This window comes from Chrysochloris asiatica, unplaced genomic scaffold (genome assembly GCF_000296735.1).
Source record: "Chrysochloris asiatica unplaced genomic scaffold, ChrAsi1.0 scaffold00156, whole genome shotgun sequence".
In the NCBI taxonomy this organism is placed as follows: domain Eukaryota; kingdom Metazoa; phylum Chordata; class Mammalia; order Afrosoricida; family Chrysochloridae; genus Chrysochloris; species Chrysochloris asiatica.
In genome coordinates this window covers 7,314,013-7,327,612 of record NW_006408674.1, presented here as the reverse complement: position 1 = coordinate 7,327,612, position 13,600 = coordinate 7,314,013, and the positions used below count along the sequence as shown (strand labels likewise).

General features: G+C 42.3%; 1 protein-coding gene across 1 annotated transcript in view; it reads right to left on the bottom strand.

Annotated features, from left to right (window-relative positions):
• Positions 1 to 13,600, bottom strand: part of HOMER2 (homer homolog 2 (Drosophila)) — a 122,111-nt gene that overhangs the window by 28,011 nt on the left and 80,500 nt on the right. The window contains exon 3 of the mRNA XM_006870950.1: positions 6,674 to 6,805. Coding sequence (XP_006871012.1) covers positions 6,674 to 6,805 — 132 coding nt within the window. The remainder of the gene's footprint in view (positions 1 to 6,673; positions 6,806 to 13,600) is intronic.

Genomic DNA, 13,600 nt, shown 5'->3' with positions numbered 1-13,600 from the left:
TGCATAGTAGAACCCTCCGGGGGTGGGGGTAGGGTGTCCACTAGCTCAGGCACCCCCTCTAGCCACCAGAATGGAGGTGCACAGAAAGCAAGAGACCAATGAACAGATACACACAAAAAAGAATGTCCACACCTTTATCTTGGCAGTTGTGTCAGGCGTCCATGACTGTTCTGATCCTTCCCCTGTTCGGTCTCACCCAAGATGGTCACTGAGGGAGTAGCTGAGTACCTTGGATTAGAAAGCATGGATTTCTTGATTCTGGTACAAATTCCCCTGGCTGTAAGCCTTCCCACTTTCTAAATATTCCTTTGTATGTGGTTCAGAGTTCTGGGACCAGCCCCTGAGTATTCCGTGTTGTTGCTGACAGAGTTCTTCACTGCACTTCCACCCAATCTGCCATCTTGTTTGTTCTCCAAGATAATGGAATTTTTAAAGGAACTTAAGTTCACCAGCTGCTCCTCAGAAACCCTTTACAGGGCCGCTATGGGTCGCAATAGACTTAATGGCACTTAAGAACAACAAGTATATTATTAAAATCTTATCTTTTTCATTATTATAGTCATTTTCTACAGTACTTAAAGTAGAAGCAATAGTCTTTCTTGATCAATATCATCATCATTTCAGAAAATGAGAGACTACTGTTTGGTTTTATTTGTGCATTTCTTTGGTCTAAGCCATTGATTCCTCAACAATGTTGGCCGTGGTTGTAGACTTGTGGCAAACACGATTCACTGTTTATTCAAAATCTATTTCTACTTTCTCCGAGTTCGACAGAACTTCACATTTGTTTTGGGCATACCTGGGTGATAGAGCATGGCTGGTCTCGGGGAATCATGACAATCTACTTGTCTGCTTTATTTAATTTAGTGTGTGTGTGGTGGTGGGAGGGAAAAAGAGGGTGGCCTATGAGGCAAGGCTGAGACACTGGGTCCCAAGCAGAAATCAACCAATGAAGTTCTAGGGAATCTGTTGTGACATCCTTCTTCTGCTTCCTTGTTCTAATCACGAATAGACATGTGGTGGTTTGAGCAGGTGAAGCTCATCTTATCACCAGGAGCAAAAGGGCAACAAAAGAAAAAAGAAACAAACAAAAAACCCTGAAGAACCCTCAGACCCAATATGACAGAGTCCTTTTACCAATGCCAGCAACCATCCTCCTCTGGACAAGAATAATCCTATTTGTTTAAATGCCGTAGTTAAGTTTTCTGTTAGCCCACATCATCTGAAAGAAGTACACTTAAGAATGAATTGGTATCCCCTTACCTAAAAAACAAACAAACAAACAAAAGTAGGAAACTAACTTGATGAAGGAACCAGAAAGGTCCACATTTGTACTACTGCTGAAGTAACTGAAATGGGTAGAAAGCATTTGAGTCAGTATTTGTACAGATCACCGGGCGAGGAATTATGGTGCATGGAACTCCATCCTGCATCATTCTCCCTAACAGCAGAATGTGTTTCCTTCTGTTGGTGATGAATTACATGCAGCCAAACTTAAAATAGTAGCATCTCCAGGGCTCTTTCAGTTCCTTAATGACAGAAAGAATCAAATATTAAAGACTGGCTCATTTTTATATTTGGTTCTCCCTCTTTTTGTCTCTTTCCTAATAAGCTCTTCTTTGATCAGAACATGCATGCTTCTTAATGTTCTTCAGGAGGCTGAGGTATATGTCCTACCTCATGGGTGGACAGATGACTCCTCATTTACATCCGGGAATAACACAGCTTCTGTTATTTTTGAGAAGCGTATCTAAGGAGTGGAGTCCTGGTGTGGCGCTGTGGGTTAACATGCTCGACTGCAAAGTCAGTTTGAACCTCAAGGTTGGTGGTTCAAGCTCATTAGTTGCTCCTCGGAAACCCTATGCAGGATCACTGTGGGTCGGAACTGACTCTACCGCACTTAACAACATCTAAGAAGCAGAAAGTTTCCCTGTGATACTTTTTGGATTGTGGTGTGAAGTGGCTCTTATAATGGGAGCAGTTAGCTCAAGGTATCTCTTTTCTTTCTAGGGGGTAGGAACAGAACTGTGTATAAAGTGTTCTGATATGAAACCTGTCCACACTAGAGTTCCTTTTTCTAGCCTAGTTATAGTGTTTGATTACCAATTCCCCTCACAAGTCTGTGGGTGGCTGCTCTGTGCATTCAGGAATATTTAGCCACAGCTGTTCCCTTCAGCACACTCCTTGGGAATCCTTGAGCCCAAGTTCCTCTTTGCCAGCTAATTGCCACTTGTCGGGACTGCCAGCCTCACTTCACGGTAATTTCTCCATGTGTGGTTAATTGCTCCCTTCAAAAGGAAGGGGAAAAGTTGATTGGAAACATTTTGAACAAAGGAGACATCTGAGGGCCTGTTTGATAAGTCTTTGTGACACTGACAGGTTACAGGGGCAGAGCAGAGACTTCAGCACTGCTGGAGGCTGAGTGACTCAGGAAGTCGGGGTACGCCTCCTTAATGAGGGGACATTTTCTTCTGTCTGGAAAAAGCAAAGTGACCATGCTCGGAAGCAGGAACGGATTGGGGTCTTGTCAGTTCTCATAGGCACAGAGACTTGAACAGGTCCTGGTTTTGGTTTGAGTTCTGTTTTAGATCATTTTCATATAACATTTCCCTTTTCCTCCTCCCTAGCTACTTTGATTTTTGCTTTAAACATGGAAGAAACTGTTCTAGGCAGCTGTAAGTAATTTTCTCAGCCCTTAGTGGGATCAGGAGCCCATGACCTGAGGGCAGTCCAGTCAGGACCCTGCCTCTCATGGAAGCTTCTTCATCTCATCCTTCCAAACTCAGAGGGTTGGAACGTGGAGACCTCTGGAAGTGGGGTTGGGAAGGGACACTTGGCAGGGATGGGGATTCTCCAAACCACCCCCTTTCCCACCAGACGCATCTTTAGGAGGGAAAAGACGTGAGGTTCTAGTTAATCATTTCTTCAATAAATCACTGCCATACTTGCTCCTGCTACAGAGATACATTCTCTCTGAGCTCATCACACCTGTTCTCTGTCCCATTTCAGACAATGGCATCCACCGGTCATCATTGTCCTAGAGTCTGCTCCTCACACCCACACACTGAGTTCTGTCACTATATGCATTTTAAAACTCTCCAATTCTTACTCACACCCTCATCCTCTCTAGTCTGTACTAAAATAATACAATCTTCCTTGCTGCCAGGAAAATCTAGCTAAACTATAAATCTGATCATTTTCCTCAGGGGTCACCAGATGAAGTTCAGAAACCCTGGCATTACATACAAGGCCCTCCAAGGGCTGGCCTCTGTCGGCTTGCTCTCCCCACAAAAGCCTGGACACTGGTAACAGTGGACTGTTTGTTCACAGCTTCCCACACACATCATGCAGTTTTATTGTTTTGCTCACACTACTCCTGTTGCCTGGAAGACAGCAGAAAAGGCAAATCCTGTGGGTGTGACATCTCATTGTCCAATAAGCACAGGAGACACAGTTGTTAGGATCATCCCTGATCCCTGGGCAATAGCGAAGGACCTAGAGGGATGTTAGACATTGGGTGGGAAGGAATCCAGTTGGAAGGCTGGTGATAAGGGCATTTGAGAACTGACTATATCAGCAGGCGGCTGCGAACCTCAAGGTCAGCAGTTCGAAACTACCAGCTGTTCTGTGGGAGAAAGATGAGGCTCTCTGCTCCCGTAAACATTTACAGCCTCGGAAACCCTGTATAGGGTCGCTATGAGTCGGTTCTGACTCCATGGTACATCACCACCACCACCACCAAACAGAGTCAGAGCAAGAGAATTCCCCATGAATGATGCAACAGAATATTCTTAAAACCAGGTCCAAAGCTGCCACTCTATGGAGACCAGTCATTCTCTTTCTCCAGGTAGTCTGGTGTTTGCTGAAAAGACTCAATAACACACTGGCCAGAGTATCAGGGAGAAAGGCTGCACATGGGCTTGAAAACAGACTCATGTCCACAGCCACCCTGCCCCTGCTGAGGGCCCAACAGCAACAGTAATGAGCCCTTCTGAGCACCCAATTCTGCTCAGACAGTAACAGGAATAAACTAAGATTAAGGACTAAGAAGCTTCAATAAAAAGGGACACAAAGAGAAGGGTAGTGCAAAACTGAGAGGTTAACTAAAATATGGGGAAAGAGACACAAAATATAAGAGCAAACAACTATTTCAAACACAAATTGCATGGAGGTTTTAGGACCCAGAAAATGGTATGAGAGAGGATGTTGAAGCTATCACTAGAACATTTTGGATTTTCCAGGTTTCTAAAGCAATAGACACCTATCTGAAAGCAACATGGAATGCAGACAATGGATAGTTTGTGGGGAGTTCTCAATTAGGGAGCTCATTTGTGATTGGGTGTAGGACTGGATCTGTGGGCTGGGGGCCTCCTTAGAGGTGTGTACCTAGGCTGCACACACATGCACCTAGGCTGCACAAGCAAGTGATGCAAATGAGCAGTCTCCTCTCAAGGTGGATTCCTGACTCACCTTAATTACCTCATCTCTGAAAAATATCTGGTATACACAGTGGTCCCAAATAGCCATGTCTGTACTTAGTGATCCTGTCTTCCCAGCCACAAAGAACTTCCTGACTAAAGTTGAGCTGGAATTCTAGGAATCTGGAATTTTGAAGAAGACTTAAAATATTTACTGATGAAGATCAAAGAGCACAGCCTTCGGTATGGATTACATATCAATGTAAAGAAAACAAAAATCCTCACCACTAGACCAATAAGCAACATTCTTATCAATGGAGAAGAGATTGAAGTTGTCATTCTTCTTGGATCAACTATCAACACTCATGGAAGCAGCAGTCAAGAAATCAAACGACGTAAAGCATTGGGCAAATCTGCTGCACAAGACCTTTTTCAAGTGTTGAAGAGCAAAGATGTCAGCTTGAGGACTAAGGTACGTCTGACCCAAGCCATGGTATAATAACCTCTTATGCCTGCGAAAGCTGGACAGTGAATAAGGAAGATCATAGAAGAATTGATGCTTTTGAGTTGTGGTGTTGGAGGAGAATATTGAAAGTGTCATGGACTGCCAAAAGAACCAAGAGATCTGTGTTGGAAAAAGTGCAGCCAGAGTGCTCCTTGGAGGCCAAGATAGCCAAACTTCATCTCTCATACTTCGGACATATTGTCAGGAGGGACCAGTCACTGGAGAAGGATATCATGTTTGGTAAGGTAGGGGATCAGAGTAAAAGTGGAAGACCCCTAACAAGATGGATTGGCCAAATGGCAGCATCAATGGGCTCAAGTGTGGCAACAGTAGTGTGGTTGGTTCAGGACCGGGAAGTGTTTCGTTCTGCTGTGCATAAGGTCGCTATGAGTCGGCACCAACTTATGGCACCTAACAACAAACAACAACAACAACCTAGGGAAAAAAGCAACAAGGGTATTCACCGTGCCTAGAACGATGCTGACATAGCAGGAGCTCAGTCAAACATTTAGGGAAACTGTCTAAAGAGAAGCAGCTACTGAAGTCAAGGACCTGGAACCATCTGTCTCTGCCCTTTCCCAAGCCTGGGTGTTGAACTCTTCATTGGATTCCCTGAGACACTCTGATACCCTTCCAGAAAATTCCTCTATGTAAGACTGCCAGTCCTACTTACAACCAAAATGTTCTTCATACCTACACAGGGCTCTTCTACCACGTTAAAAAGAGGCCTGTTCTCCTAAAGCAAGCTTTCTGATTTTCAAACCCATCAGCTGGGTGAAGCCGCTCAGAGGGGTCAGTTTGTTTCCTCTGTCCTACGAATTCTCCATCTGCGCTCAGCCATATCTGTTGCCCATATCTTTCTAACCATCCATAAAGTGTGTCACAGATGTCTTTGAGAATCTAATCAAAGCTATGAACTTTCTTCCTAAGAAAAAAGCAATGCCCATAGATACCTACACACATAAACACAAACCATTGTGTGACATTTTAAGGCAGGGATGGGGAAATCATTTGGTCTGGCCCTGCCATGGCGACCTCAGTTCCAGCCAGCACATTATAGCAGACTCATTTTTAAGTTGATAATTTTGTATGGCCCACAAATGACCTTACAAATATCCAAATGGCAGAAAAAAGTTTCCTCACCCTTTAATGTTTAAGGGTTCTAGGGACTCCAAGAACTCCAGCTAGAGTGTCTCCAATGTTGATGACTGTCCGAGACAAACTGTCATCTTTTCAAAAACTTAACCAGCTGATTTCACCAAAGGTGCATTGTGTTTGGTGGCAGCAACACGGTCTCTTCCTTGGAAATTTTAAGTTAACAACCCTCCAACAACTGCCCCCTCCCCTCATATGGGAAGGTCACCTAATTCCCAGGGTCCTGAAAATCCAAATGGCCTGATTCTGGCCAAGCAGCTGCCTGTGGACCCTGATGCCGCAGAACAGAGGGAGGGGCTGACACTGGAGAAGCCACAGAAACTGGCAAAGTGCTTCCTGGTGCTACAACGGAGGCTGTGGTGCAGGGAATCCTCTCCCCAAACAACTTCTCCATTGTCAAGAAGCCTGGTATTTCCGAAAGTTGTGCCAGGTCTGGCAGCCCTGTGGTTTCATTAGGAGTGCAATCTAAGACCTGAAAGGGATCCTGCTTACTAACAACATAGCCCTCACCAGGCAGCTACTTAAGTGAAAACTGCACCCTATGTGCTGTTCCCTGTGGCTGCTGTTCCTTGTAATATGGAGAGGATCATGTTACCTTAGTCAGCTGCTGCTCGGAGGAAAATCCCAAACCGAACACCGTGTTGGCTCTGCTGTCTGCCCACTGCCCAAACTTCTGCGACGTTTTGGTGAAAGTCATATTTGGGGTGATTGTACTGTTTATGATCACCTGCAGAAAAAAAAAAAAAAAAAAAGCCCATAGAGGGAACATTTAAACCAAACTGAAGTAGACACCAAAGGATCTCCTTACAAAGTCTTCAGTGGATAAAGCTAGTACCTAAAGCATGTATCTTTCACCCAGGCTGAGTCAGATACTCAGCCATGATGAGGGGCAATTTCAGAAACTTCAAACAGGCAGGCAGTCTAAAATAAGATCTCACAAGTTATCAGTGGAAGAAATTCTCTCCTACGCAGAAAACAGTTTCTAACCTGCTATTTATTTCCCCAAAGTAGCCAGCCCTTCCTGTCTGACTACGTCGCATATTTCCTCAAGAATGGAGCCATTTACCCTTCTTTACGCATCTGGAACCCCAGTGTCCTGCTCAAACCACTTAAAATCTCCACACGCAATCAGGACCTGCTGCTTCCTAACACAGGAAGGAGAAGGTTCACTCTCATTAGGATAATTTGTAGGGGTTCACTTACAATGAGACTAATTATAAAGGTGTGAGCAGGGTGTAGGAAAACTAGCTGTCACCACTCTCAGGCCTAAAAGGACAAGGGATGGAGGTTATAGTACCCGAAAGGAGAGGGTCACGTTGAAAAGAAGGGAGACTTCTGCTGAGGGATACTGCCTGTAAATGGCGAAGTCACAGGAGACTGAATTGGGGAATGAATACTCCTGCCTCTCTCTCACAAATCACTTGTCATTGTGGCCCATGAGCCCATTGCTAGAATCTGCAGACCAGTTAGTCTTGGATGAGAGCAGAGTGAAGAAACAGAGAGAATGGATCTGAAGGCATAAAAGGTGGCATCCAGCACATGTTCATCTGTTCATTCAAGAGACATTTACTAAGCATTTACTATAGCTAGGAGTCCTGGTGTGGCGCTGTGGGTTAATGCGCCAGACTGCAAAGCCATTTGAACTGCAAGGTCAGTGGTTCAAGCTCACCAGCTGCTCCTTGGAAACCCTATACAGGATCGCTATGGGTCGGAACCGACTCGACAGCACTTAATAACAACAACATAAGCTAGGCACTCTGCAAAGATACAAAGTTGAATGACTCTAGATGACTGGTCTACAAGCTGTCCAGCATTAAGAAAAGTTAAGAGATAAAAACAAAATAACAGTAAACAATGAAAAGGAAGTAAGTGTCAGAAAGTATCAAGGGGAGGGTTTACTCGCGCAGAAATTCTTGTAAGCCCTGAAACTCTGAACATTCAAGAAAACTGTCCTTAGACATAAAGGAGTCTCTCTCTCTTTTTAATGTAATGGGGTTGGTGATATAATATGAGGGTAAGCCACAAAGTATTGCTACTAGGGTTCCAGTTTATATATGCACGGGTTTATTCCAGACAAAATATGTTGAAACATGTCTGCGATCAGTCTTAGTTTCATCAAGATGCCTTCAAAAAAAAGGGAAACAAACAAATTTTGCAAAACATCTGTTAGCTCAAAGAACTTATCTTTACATCAGTCTTTGAAGCAAGATCGAAGCTAATGAAGATTTTATGAGATGAATAGTAACCGGGAATAGATCTTGGTTTTACTAATATGATCCAGAGAGTAAAGTTTAATCAAAACAATGGCATCTGAGGCGATTCATTGGGCCAGTTAAATTGAAGGTAGCAAGGTGACTGCTTTCTACGATTCCAAAGGGGTAATCTTGATGGGATTTTCCCCAAGGATGCAGTACCATCATGAAGACTTATCATGTAAATTTTTTTTAAAAAGTGAAAACTACTTTGGTGAGAAAAAGGCCAGGAAAGTTGCACCAAGGAATTATTTTCCATCACAACAAAGCACCTGCTCATTCTTCAACATATAGCTAGGTCTGTCCTACAAGAATTTCTTTGGGAAACCTTATTCCATCCTTCTTAGAGCCCTGATGTTGCCCCTTTAAGCTTCTTTTTGTTCCCCAAACTCAAGGAACACTTAAAAGGAACACAATTTGTGTCCCTCAAGGATGCCAAAACTGCTGTTTTTAGATGATGTAAATTAAAGAGCACAGAATTCCTAGGGGAAAGGTTAGAGAGATGGAGACACTGCCTTCAGAAATGTACAGGCCTAGATTGGAGGAGATGTGGAGAAACCATAGCTTCACATTTGGATACTTTTGTTTAATAAAGGTTTCTATAATTTTGACAATCCTGGTGTGGTACTGTGAGATAAAACACTGGACTGCAAGGTCGGTTTGAACCACAAGGTTCAAACTCACCAGCCACTCCGTGGACACCTTACATAGGGTTGCTATGAGTTGGAATTAACACTAATTCTGACTTTCCTTCATACATAAATTGGGAGCACAGTGGCTCCAGACGATAAGCACTGGACTGCGAACCACAGGGTCCATAGTTCAAGCCACCAGCTGCTCCATGGGGGAAACATGAAGTTTTTCTGCTCCCTTGAAGATTCAAAGCCTTAGAACATACAGGGTCACTATGAGCTGGAACCGGATCAATAACGACACTTAGCAACAACAACATACATAAATTGCTTCCTCATCAAATATTTTTTCATGATCTAAGCATATAAAATGTGTGGTTTAGATTACTAAGTAGCAATCTAAGGAAATGCTCTAAAGAGAGAATATATTAACAATTTACTTGTTACAGCTACGTGTATACTCAATAGTCAACTCAGCTTTCCTTTTAACTGATAAAGAAAGGGGAAAAAAAGTTTTTGGATGACACAGGTCTTGTTTGTTATTGTTGTTGTTGTTAAGTGCTGTTGAGTTGGTTCTAACCCATAGTAACCCTGCATAGGGTTCCTGAGGAGCAGCCGCTGAGCTTGAACTGCAGACCTTACAGTTCAAACCAACTTTGTAGTCCAGTGCATTAACCCACAGCACCACACTAGGACTTCAACAGAAGTATAATTGTTACATACAAGAGCCTAGTGAGTTTTCTAATGATATATGAGCTCGAGAATAAATCTTAGCTTAGTTGGTAAAATAATTTTTAAATGTTAATATTAATAGCAATTACTATTTATGGGACAGTTATTGAACACTTAAGGAGCACTGGTGGTTGATAATCACAACGTTGGTGGTTCAAAACTACTAGCTGCTCCAAGGGAGAAACATGAGGCTATCTGCTCCTGTAAAGATTTACCGTCTCGGAAACCCTGTAGGGGGTTGCTCTCAGTTGGAATCGACTTTATGGCCGGGGGTTTGTCTTTCATTTTTTGAGTACCAGTTCACTTAATCCTCACAAGCATATGAAGTATGATTTACAAACTTCATCTCACAGAAAAAGAAACTGAGGTTCTGAAGGTTGAAGTAACTAATTCAAGGTAACACAGCTGGTAAGAAACAGAAGAATCCAGAGAAAAATCCCCAGGTTGTCTAATTCCCAAACCTGTATTTTTAACATCAATATTATGTTATCCACCACTAGTCTGTCATTTTGTTGCACTATGGTAGCTTGCGTGTTGCTGCCAAGACTGGAAGCTTTGCCACAGGCCATCTCAAATACGAGCAGGGTTACCCATAGAAGATAGTTTCAGAGGAAACTAAGAAAGACTAGGAAGAAGGACCTGGCAAGCTACTTCTTAAACAATTGGCCAGTGAAACACTTGTCTATTTTTTGCCAGTTTAGTTATTTTAATTTATTTTTCTGTGCTTCAGCTTTAATATTTTCTATTTGGTAATCCTGGTCATTGCTGTTTCTAATCTGTGTTAAACTCATCTCCTGAGTTCTTTATTTCAGACACTGTATTTTTGTATTCTAGAATGTTCATTTGATTAAAAAAAAAAATTCTAAGTATCTGTAGATGTTCTCTTTCCTTTTATTTATTTTGTACATTTTTCTCGATTTCCTTGAAAATATGAATCATGTTGGATTTAGCTGCTGTCATGTTGGCCTTTGACTCATGTGTTACAGAGAAGAATTGCTCCAAAGAGTTTTCTTGACTGGAATCAATGTGCCAGACTGCAAAGCCGTTTGAACTGTAAGACTGGCAGTTCAAGTTCACCAGCTGCTCCTTGGAAACCCTATACAGGGTCACTATGGGTCGGAATCAACTCAGCGGTGCTTAATGATGATGATGTATCTTTACAGAAGCACTTACTCTGCTAGGTCTGTCCTCTGCAGAGCCATTGGGTGGGTTCAAACCGACCAACCTTTAGGTGAACAGCTGACTGCATACTCCTAGTACCACCGAGGTTCCTTCATATTTACCACTGTTAGGTGCTTGTAGCAACCCTCTGTACAACAGCACAAAACACTACTCAGTCCTGGGCCATCCTCATAATTGTTGCTATACTTGAGACCATTGTTGAAGATACCGTGTCAGTCCACCTTAGTGAGAGTCGTCCTCTGTTTCACTGACCTTCTAGTTTACCAAGCATGGTGTCCTTCTCCAGGAACTGGTATCTCCTGATACCATGTCCCAAGTACAGGAGACAAAGTCTCAACATCCTCACTTCTGAGGAGCATTCTGGCTCTACTTCTCCCAAGACTGATTCTTCCGGCAGCTCATGGTATAGGTGGAGTCTTCAAGAAATTGCTGGCAAAAATTCCATTATCTTTCAATTCCATTTTTCTAAAGCTTTTTGAAGTTCCCTCATACCGAATATTTTCCCCAACACCATAGTTCAAAGGCATCCATTCTTCTTAGGTCTTCCTTACTCATTATCCAACTTTCTTATGAATATGAGATGATTGAAAATCCATGGCTTGGGTCAGGTGCAACTACCTTAGTTTTCAAAGTGGCATCTTTGCTTATTAACACTTTAAACAGGTCTTTTGCAGTAGATTTGCCCAATGCGATATGTGGTTTGGTTTCCTGACTGCTGCTTCCATTGGTGTTGACTGTGGCTCCAAGTTAAAATGAAAACCTTGGTATCTTCAGTTTATCTCTATGTTGCTTACTGGCCCAGTTGTGAAGATTTTCATTTTCTTTTTGTTGAGGTGTAATCCATACTGAAGGCTGTTGCCTTTGATCTTCATCAGTAAGTGCTTCTAGTCCTCTTTGCTTTTAGCAAGCAAGGTTGTGTCATGTGCACAACACAAGTTGCTAATGAGTCTTCCTCCAATCCTCATTCTTTTTCATATAGTCCAGCTTTTCAGACTATTTGCTCAATATACAGATTGAATATGTATGGTGAAAAGATATAACCCTGACACATACCTTTCCTGATTTTAAACCATGCAATCAGTAGCCCTTGTTCTATCTGAATGGCTGTCTTTGGTATATGCACAGGTGTCGCATGAGTACAATGAAGTGTCCTGGAAATCCCATTCTTCCCAGTCTAATAACCTTTGCTAGCTAATGAAACACAGGGAAACATCTTTCTGGTATTCTCTGCTTTCAACCAAGATCTACCTGAGAACAGCAATGATATTCCTTATTCCATATCCTCTTCTGAATCTGGCTAGAATTTCTGGCAGTTCTATATCAATGTACTGCTGCAATTGTTTTGAATGATCTTCAGCAAAATTTTACTTGCATGTGATATAAGGATATGGTTCAATAATTTTCACATTCTGTAGGATCACCTCTCTTTGGAATGGGCACAAATATGGATCTCTTCCAATCAGTTGGCCAGGTAGCTGCCTTCCAAATGTCTTGACATAGACAAGTGAGCCCCTCCGGTGTTGCATCAGTTTGTTAGAACATTTCAGTTGGTATTCCACCAGTTCCTAGAGACTTTTCTTTTTTTAAAACAATGCCTTCAGAGCAGCTTGTACTTCTTCCTTCAATACTATTGGTTCTTGAACATTTGCAACCTCTTGAAATGGTTGAAAGTTGTTTTGTTTTTGCTTTTTGGTATAGTAACTGTGGATCCATCTTCTTTTGATGCATCCTGCATTGTTCAGTATTTTGCCCATGTTGTTGTTGTTAAGTGCTGATTCATAGTGACCCTGTATTGAGTTTACGAGGAGTTGCTGGTGGGCTTGAACTTCCAATCTCATGGTTAGCAGTCCAATGCTTAGCCCATAATGTCACACCAGGATTCCATTTGCCCATAAAATCCTTCAATACTGCAACTTGATGTTTAAATGTTTTCTTATTTCAGTTTGAGAGACACTGAATGTGTTCTCTGTTGGTTTTCTAATTCCATATCCTTGCACATTTCATTGTAATTCTTTACTTTGTCTTCTCAAGCCACCTTTGAAATTTTCTGCTCAGTTCTTTGACTTCATCATTTCTTCTTTTTGCTTTAGCTATTCTATATACGAGAGCAGGTTTCAGAATCTATTCTGACATCCATTTGTTTTTTTTTTCTTCTGTCCTTCCTGTCTGTTTTATGACCTTTTAGTTTTTTTCATGTATGATGTCTTTGATGTCGCCTTGTTTGATCTTTGGTGTCTGATCTTTGGTCATTAGTGCACAATGTGTCAAATCTATTCTTGAGATGATCTCAAAGTTCATCTCAAGAAAAGAACGTGGAATATACTCACGGTTGTACGTTGAATCTTGTGGACTTGTTTTAATTTTCTTCAGCTTCAACTTGAGTTTGCATATGATCAACTGATGGTCTGTGCCATAGTTGCATTTCTGATGATACTGAGTTTCTCCATTGTCTCTTTCTACAGATTCCATTTTCTCTCTACACAGATGTAGTCAAGTTGATTCCTGTGTATTCCATTAGTTAGTGGTAACTGTGTGGTGTGGAGTCCTGACTCATAGCAGCCCTGTATAGAGCTTCTGAGGCTGTAAATCTTTACGGGAGTAGAAAGCCTCATCTTTCTCCCGCGGAGCGGCTGGTAGTTTCGAACCGCTGAACTTACGGTTCGCAGCCCGATTCGTAACCACTACGCTACCAGAGCTCCTTAGGAAGACAGCCATTAAGACCAT